At 31.9% G+C, this 26562-nt stretch overlaps 1 protein-coding gene across 1 annotated transcript; it reads right to left on the bottom strand.

Moving 5' to 3' along the window:
* Positions 1–4057: 4057 nt before the first annotated feature.
* Positions 4058–26423, bottom strand: LOC131848073 (zinc finger CCCH domain-containing protein 10-like). Its single transcript, XM_059197830.1, has 7 exons — positions 26271–26423; positions 20806–21402; positions 20448–20508; positions 16035–16159; positions 6224–6370; positions 5417–5560; positions 4058–4783 (listed from the first exon to the last, which is right to left on the bottom strand). Exons 1-7 carry the CDS (start codon positions 26299–26301, stop codon positions 4164–4166), a joined length of 1725 nt encoding a protein of 574 aa, XP_059053813.1. The 5' UTR covers positions 26302–26423; the 3' UTR covers positions 4058–4163.
* Between the last annotated feature and the right edge of the window lie 139 nt (positions 26424–26562).

Genomic DNA, 26562 nt, shown 5'->3' on the forward strand with positions numbered 1-26562 from the left:
TATAACAAATTGAATTTAAAGAATTAAGATACAATAATTTTGTATAGTGCACGTACCTACTAGATTGACTATGTCGGTTCTCATGACACACTCTATCTATATGTCAAATTTAATTAAGATCTGTTCAGTTGTGTAGTCATAAAAGGCAACGAACAGACAAACAACGCTTTCTTATATATATTAGCATGGATATAAGTTACGACCGCCGAAATAAAAAGCTATTAAATATACTGTCTATATCTTTTTTCATTCCAATTGATTCAACAGGCCTCTATCGGTCTTCTTAACTTGAAACATAAATATGAAGTCATATTTATGTATAAGATATTGAGAGAATATTTTAACAATAAAGTAGGTATTTATGATGTCTTGCATATTTCTGCTGGACATATTATTTAAGACGAAAAAAGTAAAACGAATTCCATCCTTACCCAAACTTGACACATTTACTAGCTATTAGTAAAAGAATTTTCTAAATCGGTTCAATAATTCCAGGGATTACCCCCTACAAACTCAAACTTCACCTCTTTATAATGTAGATTTTTTTTTTTGAGTCAAGATGTGAGTTTAACAGGAAAATAATATCAAGTGGACATTTATTAAAAAAAAAAAATCCGTCGGATTTGTCGGGCTGATCTGTCATATTAGTACGTGATAAGATTAAAGAGTTAGTTAGACACACTTAGGTTAGTATTGGTGAAGAGAAAGCACATAGATGTGGTCTATGAGAGATCTCAACTTTTATATCAGCTCGACCGATCACCGATGGTGCCAATGTGTATAGTGCCCCTTATCCTGCATGGGTTGGGGGAAAAGAACTAATGGTTATGTGGACTATTGGTCCATTACTAGTATAATGAAACACTAATGACATGATACACAACATTAACTGTTTAATCAATAATAACTAATTTAGGTATTACATATATACCTGCATATGTATGCTTACATTCTATACATCGAATTCTTAAGATGATGATGATGATTCATGCATTAATTCACAAAAATATATCAGTTACCTACATAGAGAGCACTCCTTTTCTTTTTTTAATTTTTTTTTTCACGTGTAAATTTACCTTGCAACATTTGAATACAATTTTATTCAAATGTTGCAAGTTACATTTAACACACGTTGGTTGTCGTGATCATAGATAAGGGCACCTAAATATTAACAATAAATTTTAAGGCGTTAGGAGTAGACAGAATTGTAAAAAAATATTTTATTTTTACATTTTTATAAAGTATTCAATATTAAAAATATTCTCTAAATATTTGAAGACAATCCGATGAATACTTTTCGATTTATTGAACAATGAAGGACGGGATATCTGACGTTTTTTTTTCGTGCTTCTGATTGACCTTAATATACCTTGGTAAAGAGGATCTTGTACGATAATCGGAAATGCTCATCGCAATGGCTGAACCCTGCCCTGCCCCAAGCGAGAATTGACTCAAAAAATGTTATTTGTGAGCGTTTGGAGGACTAGTGAAGGGTTTGTTCACTTTAACTTTCTTAAATCTGGCCAGACTATTACAGCAGATGTGTATTGTTAGTAATTGCACATCATGATGGAAAAGCTAGCTGCTAAACAACCGAGGCTTGTCAATCGCCGTAGGCCACTGCTGCTACAGGACAACGCTAGACCACACACTACACTTGCAATTAGAAGACCTTTAATTGGAATGTCGAAGACATGCACTGTACTACCAGGACCTTTCTCCAACAGATTACAATTTTTTCGAATTTTGGATAACTTCTTGCATGGGAAAAAATTCAACTCCGATGATGGGGCCGTCCAAAGCGCCTTTAAAGAATTCCCGTCCGAATGTTTTTTTTAGTAAAGGTTCGATTAAATTAATTTATTATATTAAAAAAAAATCGACTTTATGTTACTCTCTTACAAAATGCCAATTTTATATATTAGGACCTAATACATATGACACTTTTTAATTCACCCCTAGAACATACCAGACAAACATATAGGTAATCGTGATACATTTTTGACAATTCCATTAAAATTTTGATTCGAACAATCTTCCCAGCTACAGTAATTATTCTTAAAGTTTAAATATTTAGTTATAATGCTAAACATACAGTAAATTGAACCAGTAATAATAAATTGCTTAAAATAAGAGTGTATATAAATAATGAGCGAAGAGAAGTAAATGTAAACACGAATCTATACTACGTTACAATCATTACATACATTAGGTTATCATCATATTTTTTATAATTGACTTATATACCTACAGGATATATATAAAACCCTGTCCGAAAAAGATGTATTGATATTAAAAAATCAAATTAATTAATCATATACCTCGTTGAACTGGAGCCTGTACTAATTTAAGTTATTGTAATTAAAGATTTCTGATTACTGCGACACAAGCCCTTGGGCTTACTATAGGGATTGGTGTTAAAATATTTTGTCTATTACCATTGATGTAAACTGTACAAATAAATAAATAAATATTACTTAAATAAAAATGACATTATAATTTGAATGATAGATAAATAACACAGTACTCAATCTCTGGTCCACAAATATCATGTGAGTAAAGTACTGTAAAGAGTTAGAATAAGATAGACCTACCAATATTGACGTGTTCAAGCTCAACTAAACACCATTCAGACGGAAATTGAATATTGATAATATTCAATTCTTTTCAGAACTGCATAAACATCGCCCAAACGCGACATAAACACAAATATTAATAAAACAATTGATACACGTAGTGTGAAGTCGCTCAGTAGCACGCACTGCGTTGCCTGGTATTTTTTTAAGCGTTATGTAAAAAGTATTACATAAATTCATATACCTAACAATATCTAAACGGATCGGACAGGGTTTATAGATATTTTTTTTATTTTATAGCATAGGGATAAACTTACGGCATACCTAACTGGGCAAGTGATTACCGCAGCCCATGAGCGGGTGAATTGTCGGTATTTTATAGAAGAATAAGCTCGATTTTTGATCGTGTGACAATTCTATCTAATCGCAAATACCATTGCTGGAACACGATTCTACAATATGGTTGTACGTTTCCAAATTTTTGGCAATACCTGTTTTTGGAGAACCGCCATTTCTCCAGTATATCAGGATGATTTTAAGTTTTAGCGGGTTGTGCGATGATGGTATTTAGTTGCTGGTACCTTACCAGCAATCAAGCAAGAACACCTTGATATATAGAGTAGAATGTGAGGTAAGGTTGTACTGAGAGGCAATATTGCTCTGCAATGGAAAGTAGTGTTTTTTTAAAAGAGAATGTCTTAATAATCTCAGATTATAGACTATATTAATGATAATTTTATTGGTACAATATTATTAACTTTAGTGTTGTTTATTTTCGTAGTACCAATTAAAACCGGTAATAACACATGATTATATCATAATTATCACTAATTTAAAATTACTAACCTATTCTTTGGTACGTATATATTGATGGCTAAGATATATATTTAAAATAATTTGGACAGCTATTTTGTTACACAATTTTAGTGCCATTTCATTAGTATCTATTCTTGTAGTTACATAGCAACTTTTAAAGTTGTTTATGTACAGGTGTTACGTAGATACGGAGTGAACAAATTATCCATTCTCAAACAGTGTTACTAATACTGACATTTATACACACTACTACAGATTAACTTACTTACTATGATTATTATTTTATAATATTGATAGGAAAATACATTTAAGTATTGTATTTTTTAATGAATGTAAATATACCCATTATACGATTGAATGAAAATGTCAACAAAGTGCGTTGCAGCACTATTGAGTAGGCACGCAGTAGTGATGTAACGAACTTTGGTGATACATTTGCCTGCCTAGGCAAATGTACACCCTGCATTCCTTACTGACTTTTCATGCAATGAACGTCGATAAGGAAAGCAGGTGAATGTATCAACATTCATTGTATGAAAAGTCAGTAGTAACGTAACGATACTTGTAAATTAGTCGCGTTCTGAAGACAAGAGAAGAGACAACAGAGAAAAGCGGCGACAATATAATTACTAGTGCAAGAAGGTCACGTAGACCATAATATATATGGTCATTATTAATAAAAAAAGAATGAGGCGCATAGTTTACGAATGTGTGTAGACACCTGGTATATAATATGGCTATATTGTTAGTACCAGTGTTAAAAAAATACTTTTAATTATTGAAATTATTGGTACGGGGATGAACATAATTGTTGTACACATTAGGCGTAAAAGCATTCCTGTCAGAAGAAAAATGTGCGCGAGCGACGTTATTCCATTGTATATGACTAATTGCATGTGGTGGTAAATATCCAGTTCGAAAGAAATTTTCGGTTTCCGAAGCTGAGGCATGTGCGAAATAGCAACATACTCTTTGGCATATTCCTTTACTGTAATCACGACAAAACTTATAAACGCCTTCCAATTGTGACAAATCTAACGCATGTTCAAAAATGCAGGTATCTCCAAGAGTGCATTTACCTCGAATAAAATCTTTACACATTATTTTTTTAGGTTTACTCTCTTTTTTGCAGCAAAACTCAGAAACAGAAGGATATTCTGGATTTGATTTAGTTGCCGAGTCAAAATCATACCACTCCTGTTTGATGTCTAAAGGAGTGTCTCTTGGAGGAGAATTTGGAGGTAGTGGTGGAGGTAGTGGAGGTGGCGGTGGTGGCGGTGGTGGCGGTGGTTGTAGGAAATTCATCCTGTTAATTTCAGTTACTGTATTCGAGGGTCGATCAGCAACTGAATTATTTTCTTTATAAGTCGACTTATAGTATATCTGTCTCCCTGAAAAACAGTAAAATTTATTCTAAGTATAATTACATTAATATGTTTTATGATAAATAAATAGAAAAAATTGTGGGTAAAAAAGATTAACCAATATAACCTGTTAACCAAAAATCTTCCAATCTGTCCGGGACCGATCACAAGAAGTTCGACCATATGAAGTTACTATTCCTCAATACTAGCAATCCCTTCTGCCTATATAATAAGGTAAGGATGAATTGACCACGAAATAATTTTCAGGGAGAGAGAAATAGCAGAATAAGTATTGCGTTCTCCATAAAATCAACAGTTGACAATGCGTCTGACTACATCATACACCCATCTGGGATAAAAGTCGTGACGGTTATTTTCAATATTTACGAGTAGATATACGTATGTAGTACGCTGATAAAATTCACTCAAAATAAATATTGACATGAACAATACGTGTGAACAACTTTCTAATCAGCTCTAGTGAATTTAGAAACAAAAACTTTTGTTATTCGAATTGGACGCTCGGGACAGTGGTAAAAAAAATACATGAATAAGAGGCCGATATGAAAAAAACAATTTTGACTGCTTATATAATGGTGTCCAATTTCCTTCATAAATATAACACATAACTAACTACATATATAATAAGAGTAAGATTACCTCTGGCGGAGCCATCAGATGTTGTTGGGCCCCCCGTAGGAGGCATTTCGGTGGGTTTTGCCGCTCTCCAGTATTGCCGTGGTAGAGGTGGTGGTGGCTTTGAGAATTGTATCTTATTTATATCAAGTATATTTGGAACCGGATCTGTAATCATATTTTTTTTATAATATTGCGTTGTAATTGAAAAATGGTTTAAAATTTATAGTAAATGATTTTGACATGAATAAAAATTGTCATATTAATCGTCATACTGGATACAAATATAAACTTGTAGCACCCAAATTTCATTTATATAAAGTTAATAGCTCTTATATAGGAATGGACATTAAATTCGAATTTACTAAATATAATACGATAAAAATGTATTCTGTATCTATCATTTAATAAATTTAACATTTTTGTTAAGAAAGACTAATTGAATGAAGTATATTATTCTGTAAACGATTATTTAGGAAAATACTTTTCCTGGTGTTATTTGTTTAGACAAGGGATTATAAAAAAAACCAAGCGTTGAAATATACACATATACCTATTTGTGTATATTTAAATGCTTGGTTTTTTTTAAATCAACATGTTTGAAAAATGTATCCTTGGCACTTCATTTCAACTGAAGTAGTTCGCCGAACAGGAAGGCAGGTATAGTAATAAAAAAAATACATGTCAGTATTATGTACATATATGAATATTATTTCCGTATACCACCATGTCCAATTTCTTTAACTCACTTCAGATTGATTTTTTTACTTGCATTTTATATTTTAGTGTTATGTTCTCTTATAAATACAACATAACATTATGTAAGATTACCTCTGGATGAGTTTACGCTGTTAGATGGGGGATCCGCTGGTGGCGGTGGTGGCGGTTGTAAGAATCTTCTGTTGATTTCAGTTGAGTTTGAGGCTGTATTTGCAACCATGTTTTCTTTATATTTTGAATTATAAGATTGGTTCGCATCTGAAATGTATAGAAATAGTAGGTATAACATTTCCTCCAATGAATTTTAAAATAAAAAAAAAAACTTTAAATAAATAAGTAAAAGAAAATTGTACGGAATACAAAACAGAAAAATTAAACTATTATGAAAATAGATTCACGATAATGCATTCCAGGAGATACATCATGGAGTTCAATAGGGTAGGTAACTAGTTTCCAACATTGACAATCTCTTTTCCTTGCATGTTCACGTTACACATATATACGCTGACGTGACAGTGAAATATAAGGTGAGGATGAATTAAATTAGGTTAGGAATTAGTTTCAGGAGGACTGCGTGGAAGTAAAGCTGATATAATATTGCTAACAATAGGGTCACTAGTTCCCATACGGTTGTCAATCTCCAAACAATGGAGGTGTACGAAAAAAAAATTTCAAAGTTATCTTAAACAAAATAAAATTGTATTTTGGAAATGCTTACTATAATAAATCAAGCGAGCAGAATAGATCTATCTATGCAAGTCGCAGTGCTACAGTGCTACCTGACATTTTGGGCTATCAAAATGATCAATAAATAAAAATAAAATTCAGTCAATAAGTTGTCTATTATTTTCTAGAATCGAATAATTATTAATTAATAGGAAAATAAGGCAAATTACACCTCGACTAGTATTTTATAGCTGTGGCTATGCAACCATGATCGCTAGATGTGCCTAGGTATAAGGATTCTACCAGAGCTCAACAAAGCAGAAAATATGATAACATAGAATATTCTATAGGTATCTGAGTGGAGAATCAGACAGAAGACACATGTCAGAGCTCTCGAACTGGTAAATCATGTCACATTCCTTACTGATTAGGCATAAGAAGTATGCTGCATTAAATAATTTATCCTTCTGAATTATCCTTACACAATAAATTAACAATGAAGACAAAGTTCTGCACTTAGAATCCTTCAAAGGAAGGTTCCATCATTTCTATCCATCCAACATTTTTATTTAAAAATAATTTGTTATCATTCTCATCATAGAAATAGCCGAAGTAAGTTTATAAATAAATATCCTAAAGCAATGTTTATACACACAAGGTATTCTAATCCTAGTATTAAATAGAGTACTTATAAGTGAAATAGATAAAAAAATAAAAATTTATTTACTTTTATGACCTTAACTAATTTGAATTTGACGTTTGAACATTATTAAGGTTATATTGTTAAAGACTATACTTCTATAATCACAAATATTGGCAGTCGCACAGGCAATAAACAAAAGAGTAGACATATATGTGTGTATGTCAAATTCTTGGTAGTGTGTGTAATGTTTTTTATTGATTTTGAAGTCAACATACAAAACTTACGTGTGGTGATCTGAAAAGTTACCGACGTAACAATGATACAACATATATTCTTAAATTGTTAATATATTTTTCTACATAGTCTCTCTATAAACTTCTCGCAGCGATGTTCCTATCACTAAGCTGTCCACTCGGTGTTTATCTCTGCAAATAATTGTCCACAAAGTTCATTCATTTATCTCTCATTTGACGAAAATATCTGTCCATTGAGAATAATAATGTCCAAGAGAATTTTTAGATGAGGGTACAAAATAAATTCGCGTGGGGTTTGATCTCGTAATTTCATCTACAGTAATTATTAGGTGCCAAAACTCTTTTTCTCCAAAATTCGGGGATCCAACGCGCGGATAGCTTTCCTATGTTTAAATCTGTATTTAACATGTGACAGACACGTCCTTTCGCCATTTTCATTACCTCTGATATCTTTCTCTTTAATTCAGCGGTCGTACAACACTATTTAGTGCACTTTAACAATATTATCCTTTGTAGTGTTTGGACGGCTCGAACATTCATCGTCTCCCAAGAGATTAACCCCACGTTTAAATTCAGCCGGTCAAAATTTCATTGTTGTCAATGATGGTGAAGGGTTCACATAACTAGAATTTAACTCTGATAGATTGTTGATTTCAGTAGCCGTATTGGCTTTCAAAAACAAAAATGTAATAATAACACGATACAATTTATTTTCTATTTAAAAAAAACACTCATATCGACTCACTTAAACGACTGAACTAATAACTACGCATCCAAAATGACCGAAACTTTGGTGAGCATTGCCTGACGAGTGTCGCCATATTTGGGTTGAGGCTGGAAACTTCTTGGACCATTCAGATATATACTTGTCTTGAAAATATCGAAAAGAAATTTATTTAGTTTCTTGGCCTACAGATTACGTGATCCGTATGAAGATGAGTAGAAGAACTACTCATCTTGAGTTCTGCAAAAAACACCACCTCCTGCCTCTTGAGAAACGTAGAGAAATCGCGGACAATTTCATCAACTGTAAAAGTTTATTAAATTATTTCAATCAAATTAGACTATTATTTTTTTCAGTTTTATACTGATGTTTTAACTCTTGATCGCGTGGGTGTGGAATTTCCAATAATTCTTGATTTTGATCATAAAATGTATCAATTGGAAAAATTATAAGTATTTAACTGCTGTGGATTTAGGGTATGAGTTCAATTTTCTCCCTAATTTGACCTAATATAGGTCTACTTAGTGTAGGGTGAAATAATATTGTTTCGAAGTAGATTAAAAAGTTACAATGTTATATTATCACATATGTGCTTTGTATTGAGCCCTGGATAAATATTGTGGATTGTAGTATCTTTAACCCCTATCTTTAAAAACTCGATTAAGTGAATGAAAACAGTTAAATGTAAACCTTCAAAATTAATTTGAAATGTGATGTCATATGGAAAAAATATTAAAATAAATGACTTACATAAGTGACTAAAGTTCTACATGAATTAATAATTTTTGATATATTCAAAAACTTATATTAATGTTAATTTGTGACTCGTAGGTCGCAGTTGCGTAAACCGGATCCGATCGCAGTGCAAATTATCTATTTCATATACATATATAGTATATTCGGTAATATTTTAACCGAAACAGAAACTAAGGCCATGTCTCACGTTATTTAGCCGCAGCTAAAAAACAAAAGTTCGGCCGGACCCTATAAAAAGAAAATACTTTATAAAATAATAGATGGCATTGTAAATTTGCTTTACTTATTTTGTCGTATGATTATCGACGATGACGATAACCATACATCGTCTCACGCGGTCACTACTATTATTATAATAATGCTGGATAACGGTGGGTTGTTATATGATAATGTATTATTTTCTTATAATAATAGACGAGCTCGGCCGGTAACTCAGCTAACTGTTAGTACACATGTATAGATATTAATAAAACAAAGAGAGCATATTGCATTTTTTTTGTATTTATAACTACTACTGTAAAGGGGTAGATAGATAAGGAGCTGAATAAATCGGCAACGCTTGCGAAAACCATTTATTTAAAGACACGTGTATACATAAAACCAAAACAACTCATTTAATGACTCGCGTATGCATAAAAGCTGAACCGTTTATTAAATAAATGCATTGCATATGCATGAAACTAAACGAACTTATTTAAAGACTCGCGTATGCATAATACCAAAACAATTTATTTAATGCTTACGTATGTTTAAAAACCAACCAATTTTAACTACCACTGTTTCATCACCGTTCGTTCAAATTAAGAAAAGTTAGAAATAAAACGACATAACAGTTTAATAGCTAAAATAGGTTTTACAGACATTTTTTATAAATAAAAGTAGTTTTTAATGGATGAATTTATTAAATACTGTCACTGAGCATTAATAGAAATAAGGTAATAATACCTGTTTATATATATGTCACAATTTGGACAATCCTTCATTCCCGGTAGTTCTGTATTTTCATTATCAACAAACGGTGCAGATGCAGCCGCTGAAATTAAATGTACGTATGTCTTAATAACGGTACTGTCACTCGCTTAATACATGAAATTAATTTCGGATAGCCCTTACCTATGAAATGTACAGGCGTAGAATCAAAAGAGCATAGGTCTCTGCCTACACACGATATTAAAGTTAGGAGCAATATAAATATAATCAAAATGAAAAATCGGGCCTTAGTTCGCTACACACGAAGCGATCTAGGAAGCTAGGAACGCCCAAAGCTTTACCCTAAACTCGTTTCCGCAAAGTAACAAAATCAAGTGCCTATTGTTGAAGCAATAATGATGTAACATAAAATACTAATAGAATGACTGAATTTGCAAAGAAATAGTAGGTACTAAGTCGTAGTAAATTAAACGAATCCTGCTCTAAAAGTATAAAAGAGACAGAAAGGACTTGACACAAATTTAACACTAAGGTGGATTTCACCAATCGTAGTATAAATACCTTCAAAGAAATGGAGTTCAGCTAAACTAGAAAAAAAGAACGACGTTGATCTCGTTTAACATTAAATAGAATTTACCAATATTATACAGATCGCGTTTACCAAAATGAAGTTTAGATTTTCATTCGATCACAGTGTTACATGCTCATAAAATAATATTTGATGCAATTTAAATAAAATAATTTTAAGAAATATTTGTAATTCAATCATTTGATAATTAGGATAAAATTTTTAATTTTTAATTTAATAAGTACCGTCGACTACAAAATATAAAACAACAACCTTTACCTATAAAATAGTAAAACATTACATTAGTGACGATTTTTTTTACACTACTGGCAATTTTCTTTTTATTCCCTACTAATGTAGGGAACATTCATCATTAAAATTTTTGACATATTTATAATTATTGTCAATAATTTTATTGATGAATGTTTAACAACTGAAGTTGCTTTAAATATGTTTAAAGAGTTAACTGTAGAAAATCAGACGTTCCGAATTTATAAACGTGTTTAGCGAAATTGGTAGTGGTGAAATGCAAAATGAAGCTTTGAACACGTTCAAACGTTTTAATGGCGTTCAATTCGAACTAAACGCGATCAGTTTCTTTGGTGAAATACGACCATATAATAAACTCGTTGACCGGTAATCAATTTCATAAACTTTTAGGTGACTCGTGCAAAAAAGTTCAAATCTTTTTTCACACTTGTTTACAATCGTATATATTATATAAACGGTATTTTTACCATTACAATATTATCGTTAATATTTTTTTTTAAATATTAAAGTTTATGGATGTTTGGAATTTTTAGGTGTAAAGGTGACGGCATCGGCTGGATTCAGTATAGGTATAGATAGCCTACTAACACGGATTGATATCAACATACTAACTCAATGTGATCATACTGGCTACATATAATCTGTTATTATTATCTCAGGAACAAATTTTAAATATTGTATTGTAAGCTTTTTGCGATTTTTAAATAGTATTGTGGTACCATCGGAAAATAATATTATTAATTAATCTAAAAGAATATAATTTCTATTTTCTATAACTTAATTATTATTAAATTCAAAGATTAATAATAGAAATACTAGTGTACGTAAAATAAATTAAAAAAATAATACCTATGTGTTAATTTAATAGAAAATTTTTAATAAATTGTTCAAAATAAAAAGACACGATTCAACAAATTGGTTTCGTAACCTGTATCTACGATACTACACCACTACGATACTACGTCGATTTAGTCTACGAGATTAAAAAACAGACGAGACTCAATTGTGATCTCTCACTGATTGTGCTTTCATTTTGAACGATTCGGAATACCTAACTGAGGAGTTACTCCATGTAGATTATAATGAAGAACTGATACAGAAGAAATATGCCAATGTACGGATATAAAAAAACAAGTGTGACAATATTTATAGTTCAGCGTTAACCAACATTCTTACTATCTTACTTTACTATGTGAAAGGAGTAACATACAAAATAGGTTATAATAGAATGCAGCTGTTTTTAGTACAAAAGATAATACGAGTACATTTAAAGAATCATAGTCAAAACAAGAAATTTTTAGAGGTAGCTTATCAATTTTCACAATTCTGAACTTAATAAGATTAAAATTTTATACAATTAAAAAATATTTATTACAAATATTTTAGTCCAAACCTAAAGGCAACATAATAACTATTTATTATGTTGCCTTTAGGTTGGGACTACTGGAACGACTTATAAAGTGCATTATAAAAGGCAGCCTGATCACTATAAGCTATCTCTTACCTGTCTTACCAGCTTACAGAAAAAAAATCTGTAAGAGATTGTTGGTCTTCTTAGCTGATACCTTAAAACATCTGTTAGTACAGCTCAAAAGATTATCACAAAGTTCCTTTTCATCAGCAGTTAATGAAACAGTGGTTTCAGATGGGAGGATTGCTATGTCCCTTGTCACAGCTAGTTACAGTTTCATATTCACTTGAACAATGTAGCATGTCCTAAGAGAGATTCTCTGATCACCTCATGATGACAACTTTTATAAGTTAGCTAATATGTAGATTTAAAAACCACCGCTTAGTGTTGCCAAATCTTAAGGCTAATGGGTCAAATGAATAAATTTTATTATTATATATTATATAATTCTCATTTGTTTTCATCAAAATCAAGCATAGGCAAGTTGAAAAAAACATAAAACAAAAATTCCAAATCTAAATTTTAATAGAGCGCCTGGTGTTAATATAATAAAAGAAAAACTTCACATTTCAGTTACTAACTACAGAGAATGATTCCACCAAGCCCTCGTTATGCAATTTATGGATGACCTTTTGATTAAATTAAAAAGCTTATTATCGAAATATACCTATGTATACGGGGTTTGACGTAGAGTACATAGTGAAAGCCAACTTTCACCAAGAAAAAAATAATAGAAAGCTGAAATTAAATTGATTACGTGATTGCGCAGTTTGTATGAAGGTTTTAAAAAATATTTTCAATTGTTCATTTCACGTCTTTAATCAATATATAAATGAAATGCACCGTATAAGCAAATCAATCGGAATGAGGTGAATAGAAACAATCTTGTTTAAATAAATATAATAATCGCAAAAATGAAAATCCTACCTATTTTAATTAAATTAAACCCAGCAACCTTACTGACATAATTACCGACAACAACCAAAACACAACGAAATGAGCTATATCTATCAGATGATAAGAATTGTTACTTAATAAGCTGTCGAAATAAATACAAACTTTTTATGAAATCGAAACTGATTAAAAAACAAATAACATAATACATGTACCTACCAGTTGAATTTCTTGCCAGTTCGTCTTAAAAGAAATAGCTAGCAGAACTAGATGTTTGGTATAGTGATCATAAATTGATCATACAAGCGTCCGAAAGTGTTTTATTGTATACGAATAAACGATTGTGAATTCAATTTTACAATTTCTGCAACGTGGACCCCTGAACTCAATCGCTTGAGTCACGCTTGTAAACGTCCAATGTAGAAAGTGGTAGTGTTGGTCGATTTTTTTTAAAGTGAATTTAATGTTGTAAGAATTCTTTTGGTCTATTTCCTTATACCTAAATGTATTCTGACATTGGAAACGCAGATTTTCGATGCGTAATTTTACATTGTGAGTTACCCTTGAGCTGTTGCTGTTTTATTACCCGTGAGCGGGTGGTGGTGAGACTGTGCAGAGCTGGGGTAAGTAAGACTGAGTGCACAATCTTATCTTGCCTTCTAAGTATGTGTGGTGAGTATTTTTTCAGGTTTATTATAATAGTTGCATTACCTTTTTTATTTTAACATACGACATTTCTGAAGCTCTTGCAGGTACTTGCTCCATACAATAGTTATAGATACAAAATAAAATTCAATGAGTAATTAATTTACAGATTTATCCGTATCCTAAACAAACATAAGATTAAAAATGAATAATAAGAATAATAGTAATAAAATCTTATTTCTTCTTGTAAAATGAGACAAAATGTATTTCAGTTAGTGTGTGTGAGTATGATTGTGGTTGAAATAGTAGGTACACTAGCCCATTAAGTAACTTATTCTGCTACAGTAATTATATTATCGGTTCCGTGTCCATGACCCAGTATTAACGCACTATACACAGCTTCATTTAGACCTTTTATCTCTGCATGACATTGCTAATTTTATTTTATAATTATATACAGTCGCAGGTAAACTGCGTTATGTTTCATAAACGTAGTGTTAATTGTTGGGCGGGGCGATACCCGGCGCTGGACAAGACGGCTGAAGTCAGTGAAGTTTATTCATACTTTGTCAATGTTGCAAAGTATAAAATAAAGTCGTTTACACTGGCTGTTCATTTAGATCTTTTAAACTACGCAACGGATTTTTATACAGTTTTAGCAATAGATAGGTTGACTAAAGAGTTTGGTTTATATGTATAATACATGTAGGTACACCCGTGTGAAGCCGGGGTGGATAGCTAGTAAAATATAAGTCTGACATACTGGAAGTAATTTGCTTTCTGCGAGTTGTTGATCATAAGGAATCCAAATGGTTTTTGCAACAAAATTTAGATGACTGCCAGTTAGGATCTTTATAGTCAGTTGAATCTATTTGCATACATCCTTAATTACTTCATTATATAGTAATAGTTTATTATGTACATTCTACTTATATACTAACCGCGAATCTTTGGATGGATGCTTTATTCCTCTTTCACTCAAACACTGCTACTGAACGGATTTTTATAAAACTTTAGAGTAATTTAGGTTATACGCCAAAATAACACATAGGCTGTCTTTGAAATATATTAATTCTTCGAAATATATAATTAGTGTAGACTAAGTTGAGATAAATACTTCATTCTAAGAGCTTTTTGGAATTCGCTACATACACCGTTAGCGTTACATAGTCGGATTGTTTTTCATAAATAGTTCTAAAAAACCCGTGACAGCAATAATCTATCTATTATGAGGAAACCGTTGTAGCCAAAATAGTGAACCATAAAAATATATAATATGGATACTGTAATAATAATGTCTAATTTATTTACAGTAGATACTAAATTAATTCATATCAAAATACCATTTTTTATCAGTTTTGGCAAATAAAGTACGTAAAGTTTGTTCTTTATTGAGTTATGAGTTTTTAGAAGTAACGATAATGAAAAAGTGTTTGTGTGTTGTGAGTTGTCTGGTAATCATAACAGAGTATAAATGAGCTAAAAAACATACATGAAATCAAATCAAAAAACTTGTAGGAAATTACTGTAAATTTCTTACCTGAACTAGAACAAAATCATATTTATGTTGCATGTTTTGTAAATTATCATATTATAATATTTAAACGGGTGCTCTACGTATTGATGTAATTATATAAATAACTGAAATCTCCCACGCAGTCAACTAATATTAGGAAAAGGATCGTTTGGGTACTAGTTATGTCGATCCTTATGAACAGAGCAATAAATATTTGCCTGATGGCCAGATTGTTTGCTTGTTGCTCTAAATTGAACAAAATCTTGTCTACCTACCAGTAAAGGCATTAAAAAAAAAATAACTTTTTAGGTAGCTGATATAAAATCAGTCAGTATTTAGGTTACCAGATTGCCACAAAATTTTGTTGACCTCTCATTTGGTATCTCCAAAGAGGGCGGCGTAGCGATCAAATGCAGGCTTACGGTCAACCTAGCCTAATGTTCCGAAGGCCCTCGATTAGCACATTTGCTGCTATGCCTCAACCTCTTCAGAAACAGGAGTGACGACTTATATCATCAGCCTTAAGCGACTACAAACCTTCATACAATAAATAGGCCGAACTATAGAATAATATACAATCTACAAGTATAAAAGGCAAACTTGCGTAGGTAATGAGTAAAAGCAATAAGTAATACTAGCACTTACTTCCATTTGACCACTTGCGTTTTAACGTTGGATTTGTGGACGATCCTCTGGTTTGGACATTTTGTGATGGTGTCTCATTTAAGTCGTCAGGTAAATGGACGAACGGGACCATCAAAATGCCGCGGCTGAAATAATAAATACATGTAATGTAATTTAATAGTGTACATTATTATAGTAAGTGTTTAAAGTATTAGTACATTTAGTAGCTATACTAGCGTTCTACCTTGATTTAACAATATTTGCATTTATTAAGGGGGTCTCTATTTTTTATCAGAAAAGATTATAAGAGCCATTATACCGTCTAGCTAACTGATAACGATGCTTTCTATACAGGGAAAAACTAAGTTTGTTAAGTAATTTTTAAGTTCGTTTATAAGAAACAGGTCATATTTTTATTCCTGAGACCCACCGCGGCTATAAAGTAAATTATTTGTAGAAAGACAAATTAGTAAACCAACTGCAGCAAGATAAATAAGTCGTTTGTACGGAATAACAAGTCCTTACTAAAATGTAAGTAGCGACTAGAATAAATGCAGTATGTAAATGAATAACTAATAGACAATAGACTAATAGAATAAGCGTATGTAAATGAATAACTCATAGACTAATAAAATAAGCGAAGGGCATGAAGGTCTAAAGTGGCCACCAAGCCTAAAGCGAACATCTATTTCATAATAAACTTCAAGCGTGTCCATTGGCCGTACCCTTTTACCGACTAATTTTAAGACAATCGTGATTCATATAATGTAACAAAAACATCTGCAGTTTGTCGGTGAGGTGTTGTTTACTCAAAAACAAGAAATTGAAGATGCCACGAATAGTGATTTTGCCGAATACCGAATCTTAGAATATTCGGTGACATTCAGTATATTTCGTGGGTTACAGATATGTGCTAACCGTGACCATGAAAAAACCGTAGTTACGTAACTACGGTTTTTTAATGTTATGTATGAATACTAACTATAATAAAAGATAAAAGAGAAAAAGTGCAGAGGGTAACTCCGTCTGTGTTGTGTCTGTGTATGTGTGTGTGTGTGGGTGTGTGCGTGTGGGCCGCTAGAGGTACTTCGGCTCGGGTTGTCGTGATTTCGATCTCCATTTGAATGGGAGAGGAGTTCGACCAGAAGGAGTATTGGGCTTATCATCAGCTCTTATCGTCGGAGTCATCATCATTGCCAGCAAGGATATGGTTGTGAATTGGTGTGATAGCGAGATATCAGCAGAACGGGAGTAACCGAAAGAACCGGATACTATAACGGCAGCAAGCCATTATAGGATCCGACAATAAGAACGTACCTCGGAATCGTTACGATGAGACAGTTCTCCTTGGTACATAGTCGACCATACTGATAATAACAGGGTGTAAGTGCGATTTGGAGAAATTAAAGTAGCGTCGAAATGCTTCTTAAGAAATGGTGGGCATTTAAAGGTTGTGTTGTAAAATTTTATAATCAAGAATGAGGTCGCAAGACTAGCGTATATGAGAATGGTCTAGAATCTAGACTACATAGAACATTAGTAGGTACTACGTAGTAGATTTGCGACTTGCTTTAGAGTACATACAAGCCTTACATGGTGACTATTTATTATTAAATGACAAGATACTACGCTTACTTACAAAGGGATATACCTGTCTTAGTACAAAAGCGTCTTTATTACGGATTATTCAAACGGATTATCGTTCGATGTGTTGTCCGACAACTCATGTAAAGCCTTGTTCGAATAATTCGATCGGGTGGCACATAGTGTTGAACTGTATTGTATATTGTACTCTACTCTGGGCCGTTATGCGTATAGAGCGAGACAAGTAAAGTAATCTAAGTAGGCCAAGCTTTGCCCAGAAACGAATAAGCTTTCTGTCTTCACAGGCATCACGGATCAAGCTCACCGTTCCGAAGGATTTGTGTATAAGTACCTATTTGTTTATACATTCATTATAAGGAAGTTTAGAATACAGAATATATAGAATACAGTTTAGATACAGGAATAAGTTTAGAAAATGAAAAAAATACGAATATATAAATTTAATATATATAATATTATGCGTCTTTTGTCATATTCGATTCAATAATACGTAATAGTCGACAGAATGAGGCAGAAATAGAATATTCGTGGCATCACGTGTAAATTTAATAAGGATATAACATAAAAGGCAAAGTGAGCATGCCAGCTATATCCCGTGTTACAAGGAGTTGTTACTAGTTCTTAACTACCATTATACTATACTACTGTTAGGTAGTATACTTAACTAGTAATAAATTATATTTTCACAAACTTTATATTGCTTTATTAAATAACCTCTTCATTTTTATGGCGAAGTAAAAAACAAATACAAGTTCTTGAGAAAAAATAAAAAATCAACGGCTTCAATACATGGCATCCTTTGCCATCATGAACGAAATCTAAAATCAGTTTTAAAATTAGAAAGATTTATCACAATGAAGATCTACAACTATAATTATTAATTGTTTTATTTGAAATGGTCAGTGTTTTTTAATTTTTATCGAAAGCGAAACTTATCAAACTTGTTATACAGTATGTTTAAACACCATAGCCCTTATTATACCTTGATCAAAGACTAATGATAAGGCTTTTGTTTTTAGTTTCAATCATATAGAACGGCAACTTGTTTGACTTTCTTATTATATAAAAGAAACCATCCTACGAAATAAATGCACAGCATTTATTTCATGTTTATATTTGACTTGGGTAGAGGATAAAAAGTTTAGCCTTGCTGTTGTATTGAATTCTCTGGAAATATTCATTAATAAACATTAAAACCATAAACTTTCTTATAATTTAACGAGTTACATCACAATTTTCTTAAATATTAAACAATTAATTTCATAATCATTGTCATTGCCATATCTTAATCCCATTATTTGAGGTCGGTCAGTAAGTTCTTCTTCCACTGATCCCTATCAGCACTCATATCTGACTTTACTCTCCTTTTATACATATATATATACTCTTCATTTAACAATGATTTATAAATAAAAAATAATGCATACTTGCTTTAGATAAAGCAGGCTCATTTTGCCCTTATGTCAAAGAGCTCTTCGCATACTATCTCCGAACCAGAGGCTTATTTCGTCAATTATTTCCGGTCGATAGATGTCGACCTTGGAAGATTCCAAGATGGTTAAGAATGTTGCATTATAAGGACTAGTGAAAGTCAACTGCGACTCCGAGCGTGAATTAAAGAGTAGTGCCCTGAACCGTAATTTCCATTTCCTAAAAGGCATAATAGAACCATCTTAACCATCGTAAAAGTTTTGGACCGGTAGGAAAGTGTTACCTTGACCTATTGCTGGCTCACGGGCGCACTACGCAAGCACACGCCGCAGACGTTTTATCAGTTTTAGCATTACAATCAAATACTATTATGATAGGTACTATATTGTTGGATAAAGATTATCCTAGTTAAGAGTAGAATGATATACCATTATTATTAACTTTCGAGTTTCGTGTTTCAATGACTACTTTGAACCAAAAATAGTTATTGTGATTTAACTATATCGTAATAGATTTTCTTTTCGAACTATTCTAATGCTGTTGACGCAGTTACAGCTTCAGAATGCAGATCGTACTCGTCTCCTATCATCTCTATCAGGTACGAACCTCGAGGGATCAGGGGGATTAAATCCTCGTGATTTTGATCGTTTTTGAATGGGGCAGGGTTTTACCGGAGGGGCTACCAAGCTTAACATTGGTTTTTATTCACTTGGTGCTTAACAAGTAAGCTCCAGCAAGTCCACTTCAACATTGCGTTGGATGGTGTAATTGGGGTCGTTGTATTGCTTCGACGATGTCGTGAGTTAGTGTGATAGTGACGTACAGACGGAGTGGGAGTAACTCAGGTGTGCTCCGTGTGCTCAGGTGTTACGAAATCGACGAGGCCGATATGAACGTGCGTCAAAACAAGTACTGAATGCACGGTATATTCAGGAATTTGAAGGGTTTGACCGGTATCTTATTTTTTTATGAAAGATTAAAATTGTTTTATGTTCCTGCAATTTCCTTATCGTTTCTCAACACTTAAACATTGTTTGGCCTTCTATTACTATATCAAAACCACAATTAGGCAAGTGGTTCCAGATGTTCTCGAGTGTAGCGTGACTACCAAACAATTATCAACATTTAAGTATATATGTATATCTTAATTTTAATAATATTGTAGAAGTTTGTTAGTATGGATGTTTGTTACTCTTTCAGACAAAAACTACCAAACGAATTTTGATGAAACTACAGTAATATAGCTTACGCATCAGAATAATATATATTTTTTATTGAAATTTAACGCGGGTGAAACCGCAGGCAGACCTTTTTTACCTTAAGCAGATTATTTTTGCTTAAGAAAATTTGTTCTATTTTCTTAATGTAAAATATTAATGGAATTTTATATATACTTACATATTTCTTAATTGGGATGGTACTTCAGCGTATACTGGCACCATTACGCCCCGATTGGAGTCTAAATTAAAAATACAATACATTATTCAGAGTGCATTAACAAAGATTTTATATAAATAATAAGAAATCCTTAATTGGTTAACTTCCGTTAAAATTATATAGGAATTTAAAAGGTATATTATACTTATTTAATTTATAAAATAATTGACCTAAGCAGTAAAATTTTTAAGGAAAAACTTATTTTTAAAATATATTATTATGCCTTCTGAGAATTGAAAGTATTTTTAATAATTTAAAATTTTGATCTCATAATGACATAAATGTTATACCTATAACTATAAGCGGGTAGTAAACTTACTTTCGGGAATTGACTCCGATGGAGTCTGGGTCATATTAGTCCCCTGTAAATGGTTAAGTACATGTGGTGGCAAAGTACCAGTTCTATAGAAATGTTCTGTTTCAAAAGTGGTTGCATGTACAAAAATGCAGCTCTTGCGAGCGCATTTTCCATTGGCGAAATCTCGACAAAATTTGTAAACACCATTTAATTGTGATATATCTAATTCATGTGCATAAATGCAGGTGACACCCCGCTTACATTTTCCTCGGGCATAATCTTTACACATTATCTTTTTACGTTTATTTGATACCGATTCTAACTTATTGGAACTTTCTTTTGGTTGCCCCACGTTCGGTATTTCTTCTAAGTTTTCGGCTTTATGATTATTTTGAATTTTGGGCTTTACTGTCAAATTTAAAGGAATATCTGGTGAAGAAGAACATGACGGTAGTGTTGGGGACATCTTCATATAATTTTCATTCTTAATGTCAATGACTGTATCTTCTTCTGGCTTTGTTATTTCTTCCTCAAACTTTGCAATAAAATATTTCTTCATGTGTTTGAAATTAGACGGAAACTTAAAATTTTTAGTATCTTCCTCTAACATTTCTAAACCTGGAAACAAAAAGAATTAGTGTAGTATTATATATAGATTTCAATAATCAGCTTTTATTTGATTAACGCAGCATGGATAAGGTGACGGCAGAGTTACGACCTCAACGTGTGATTCGCAGGTGGGGAACACGTGGGTGATACGTCGTAACGGGGAAAAGTTGGCAAGTCAATGATCCGCATTGTCACTTTAATCCATAAACTATGGATCAAAGTGCTGGACTGTAAAAAATCGTTCGATTGCATACAACTGAAATGCGATTATTAAGATGAATGTGTGGTGTCTGAGCGAAGGACAACATAATGAATGAATACATCAGAGAAAGTATGAAAATCTCAGTGTCGGAGAATTTAAAAATAATACCTACCACACAGGGGAAACAAAATGGGAAAGAAAAATACAATAATCGCACACAGGAAGATTTACCTTGACGAAGCTTTAGCATTCTGAAATGGCGGAATAACGATCTTGGATTCAATTTTCTAAATAGTAACGTAAAACTAAATAAAATAACAGAATTTTATGTATTTTTACTTGATAATGCGATCCATAATGGATTTTTTAATACAGTTTATTATGTGTTAAGTATATTTTTAAGTACTTCTATATTTCTTATATTATCTTCTTATGAATAAGGCGACTTGGCGTCTTAATCGATTAAAGATTTGTGAGTTTCTACAGTAGTTAATTAAAAGGCAACTAATTAAAGATTCAGTCGGTGCAGAAATGGTTTTAATCGTACAGTATTATTTCCTTAGGGATTACGATTTAAGCGATCTTTAATTGTCTCTCTATAAAATTTAATGGCGTGAAAATTGCATTATCAACGTTTTAAAATCATTGTCAAAATAATTCGATAATTAAATCGTCAATTACAATAGATATTGTTTAATTGCATATTTTGGCCGAAATAAATAAAATCGTAATTGATAAGTTTTGAGAAACCTTCGCCTAAGAAGTAGAAATAAGGGTTTAATGTTGATATGAGGAGTCCGTCAGTAATCAAAATGAAATTAAATATAAAAGTTAACTACCAAAACATAAAATACATGGTTCCTAAGTTTTAGAAATTATATCCTCAACGGGATATACGAGTGGAAACATAATACAAAATAGAAGAAATCGGCGTATCTAATTGAGTCAAAAACTTAAATTCGTTCGTCCGTAATGGTTTTCACTAAGAATGTTCACTCCTCAGATGAGGTGGAATTTTTTTTTGAGAATTCTAACATTACAAATTTACCAATACAAACTGCATATACATATTTCTATGTACAAGTAATAAAATACAAAATACAAAGTGTCTAGGAAGGTACAAGAAATACACCATACTAGATAAGTTTGTATAAATAAATCCTATTACTATAGCGGATTGACAAAAATTCAGTCAGAAAGAAGAATTACTCAATTTCTTACATTGTCATAGTTGTTTCAAATATAGGCATTATTAAGTAAAGCCGTGCAAAGTACAACTAAAATAGGTACAACCTACCTGTACTATATAAGTATGATAAATGGGTTATAAAAAGTATTTTAGGAAAAACAAAATATTAATTTTACACACATTACCTTATCAATGTGAAAAGGCATCAAATCTTCAACCGGCTAAGTAGACATGTTCAAAAAAAATTATATATTCTATCAATATCATAGAGAGAGCTACACATTTTCAATACTTTTTAAAAGAGCTTAATTCCATTTAATACTAACACTACATGGTTAATCCGGCCTAATATTATATATTAAACCGTAAAAGGTAGGGGAGGATGGGGGTATTACGGACGCGGGGTAAATACGTAACACACATATCTGCTCAATCCTAACTTTCCGCGTCCTCATGCCACGATCATGCGTTACATTTCCTCATCTTACATAAATGATCACCAAATATTTCTGATGAACGGATGACGTTTTGATGACGAACACGTTTCAAACTAATTAAAATTTTACATTTATGTTAATTTTTATTTAATTTTTAGTATTTACTGTTTTGATTGTTATTTATAAAGAATAAGTATCATTAAAAAAGTCATATATTCTGTCGTTTGTAATGTTAATGAGTAGTGAATAGTTTGTCTTGATAAATTTGTTTAACCTGAAAATTTTGTTGACTTCCTAACTCGTTTGGGTTAATTGCGGACAAAGTATCTGGGGTAAATACGGAATTTTAGGTAACATAGCTATAAGGATTTAAACAAAACAAAACCTGGATATGCATTAGTACCTAGTTTAAGTCAGTGAAGCTGGTGTAAATCATTGTATGACAAGTTAAACTAGTCCAGCTCCCTTAATAACACTTAGTGAAGTCGTGCAAGTACCTACTCTCCAACTTACTAGTACAAAACGATTATTTTAAAAAAAGTTCCATTATTTTCACCAGCACACCGGAAAAAGTAAATGTAGAGAAAAGAAAAAGAGAAAATAAAAAAAAGAGAAAGAACCTGGAGTCCAAAACTATAAATAGAAAATATTTGTAGTACCCAGCACTTGTCCCTATTTACCCCAAGAGCTAAGGGTAAGTACATCTATGTTTTTGTTTTTTATTGAAATTAAATAAATATTGATTGATATCTTAAATTAATTAATGTTGATTTTATAGGTATATAACTATAGTTTTATAATTAGTAAAGATATACTGATTATGATTAATTTGTAACGCTGCTTAAGCGTCCGCCATTTTCCCATCCGCCCCTAATAGATAGACATCTGTGTGACAGATTATATATTCAAAAAGGGTGTGAATAACTAAATGATTACAAAAAGAAATGAAATCGATGAACGATAAGAAAAATACATTACAGGAACCACTAATAAAATAGAATAGCGAAAAAATTTATACATAACTTCAACTTAAGAAGCAAAGTAGTGTATCAGTGAAATTTTGAACAGTCAGGAGTAAATAGAAAACAAAACGCTGTACCTATATAATAATTAAAGATATACTTAAAATTGACCATGTCTAGGTAAGTGCCTAAAATTATCTGAGGTAAAATATAGGTTCAGTTTTAAAAAATTGGTTCTCATAAGATAAAAAATACTTTTAATAAATGACATTAACAATGGGACTAATGTCTATTTATTTTATTTAGAATTCTGTAAAAATATAGCATTTAGAATCTATTATGTGGATGAAAATTAAGTGAACTTTAAACGAACTGGACTTTCATGTAGCTGATAGTTTCCGGACACTGTATAAATCATCATAAAGATTAGAATAAATAAGTGATACTTAGATGGGCAATGCTAATATAATAATACGTAGATAATGAGTTGGCTGAACATTATACGGGAGCTTTAAATTAGGTCAGTTGTCCATTATCTTGAATTCAGCAGGAATGAATCCCGGAATGAATTCCAGAGGGACTAGAGGGCGACCTAACAGGGTACGTTGTCAGCAATGGGGCGTAGTTAACTTTGTTATATTCGTGAGACCAACACGTACCTACCTATGTGTTTATTATAAATTTTAATCGATTGTGACGACCTATGTCGATTCTCTTGGCTATTTAAATGTACACTGTAAAACGGCATGTAATTGCTTCCAAAATCATTCAATCTACTTCTGCAATTTATGAATATCAATTTAAACTCCGTTCCCTGTCCTTCTTCTCCTCTCGTTCGTCCATTCTATTCTATTCGTTTACTTCTATATTTACCGTTTTGCCATTCCTTTTTATCTGTACATATAAATAAAATTGGAGTGTCTCTTTGTAATATTGAAATAACCGTTAGTACCTACTACATGCATATGTATAAATAAGGTACAGATACACCAAAATAACATTTTTTACAAATTTTGTCTCTCTGTCTGTCTGTTCCGGCTAATCTCCGAAATGGTTAGCCGACTTTAACAGGACTTTTTTGACAGGTAGCTGATGTAATAAGGAGTAACTTAGACTATTCTTTTTAGAAAAATAAAGGTAAATTCCATGCGGACGAAGTCGCGGGCTACAGCTAGTAGTATAATATTAGAGGTACGAATTAAAGATAAAAATATTTTTTACACAAAAAATTAATGTAACAATATTTGGTAAACTATTGTTACTATTTCTCCTTTTTTATAGTCTCAGAGATTTAAGTCATCACTGGTATTTATTATTAAAATTTATTAATTAATTAATTAGTTAAAAACAAAAGATAAACCCTTAAACAAACAAAAAACAAAGACTGATTTGTAATATTAGTGTATAAAAATAGATATAGGGCATCTATGTGGGACTATATTTAAAAAACATCTTCAGTTCACTGTAAAACGGCACGGCAACAGCTTCTAAATAGGGTTGAATTATGTAGTATTCCCGAAGGAAGACCTCAAAATAATAATGAACCAATTGTTGGTTTAAATGGACGATCCTTCTACTAGTTTACTACATTTGTTAACATACCTACTGATGTCGTAAGAAATTGATAGGTATAAGTAGACAGTACAACGTATTATAAGAACAAATAAATTGCACCCGTACCACGTATACAACGAGTGCAAGCACTGCGACCAACTGACTATCAAGGATTTTGTCAGAAGATACCTACCTACTTCGTTGACGCACACAAGTTCCGCTCTTTTTTAATTAAATGGTATTGAGCGATGAATTGATTCACAAAAGAAGTTATATAAAAGATAATACCTACATGACGAAAAAAAAATATTCACAATAATTAAAATGAATAAATAGATTCTAAAATTATTAGGATCAGGTACACCAATAAAATTTATTATTTCTTATTTGTGATAACACCCCTCCCTTATCGCCGACATTTTGTTGGTGCACGCCATTCGGGATACCTGAATATTTCTATTAGGTACAATGTAAAACAGATTAAAATGCTAAAAAACAAGCCTCAAAAAACAATACTGATAAAACATACGTACTTGTTTCAGGCACCGATTTATTAATATTCATTTTTACAATGGAACCGCTCTTTTGAGAATTGAAGCAAAATGGAATACCTATATGGGAAAAACCAATAATGGGTCTATAATAAAGGGCTTGCACTTGCAACTTGTTTTTTTTTTAAAGTGAGGCGGGATTGCACATGCGAACAAAATCAATCTATGCAAACAAATGACTGCATATTTGCTACCGTAGTAAAAAAAATGTATCACAGTTTGTTTCTTCTTTTGTTTTTATTATGTGGCGTCTGGCGTAAAACAATGTTGTTTT

This window comes from Achroia grisella, unplaced genomic scaffold, assembly GCF_030625045.1.
Source record: "Achroia grisella isolate CSIRO2021 unplaced genomic scaffold, CSIRO_AGI_Agris_v1 utg546, whole genome shotgun sequence".
In the NCBI taxonomy this organism is placed as follows: domain Eukaryota; kingdom Metazoa; phylum Arthropoda; class Insecta; order Lepidoptera; family Pyralidae; genus Achroia; species Achroia grisella.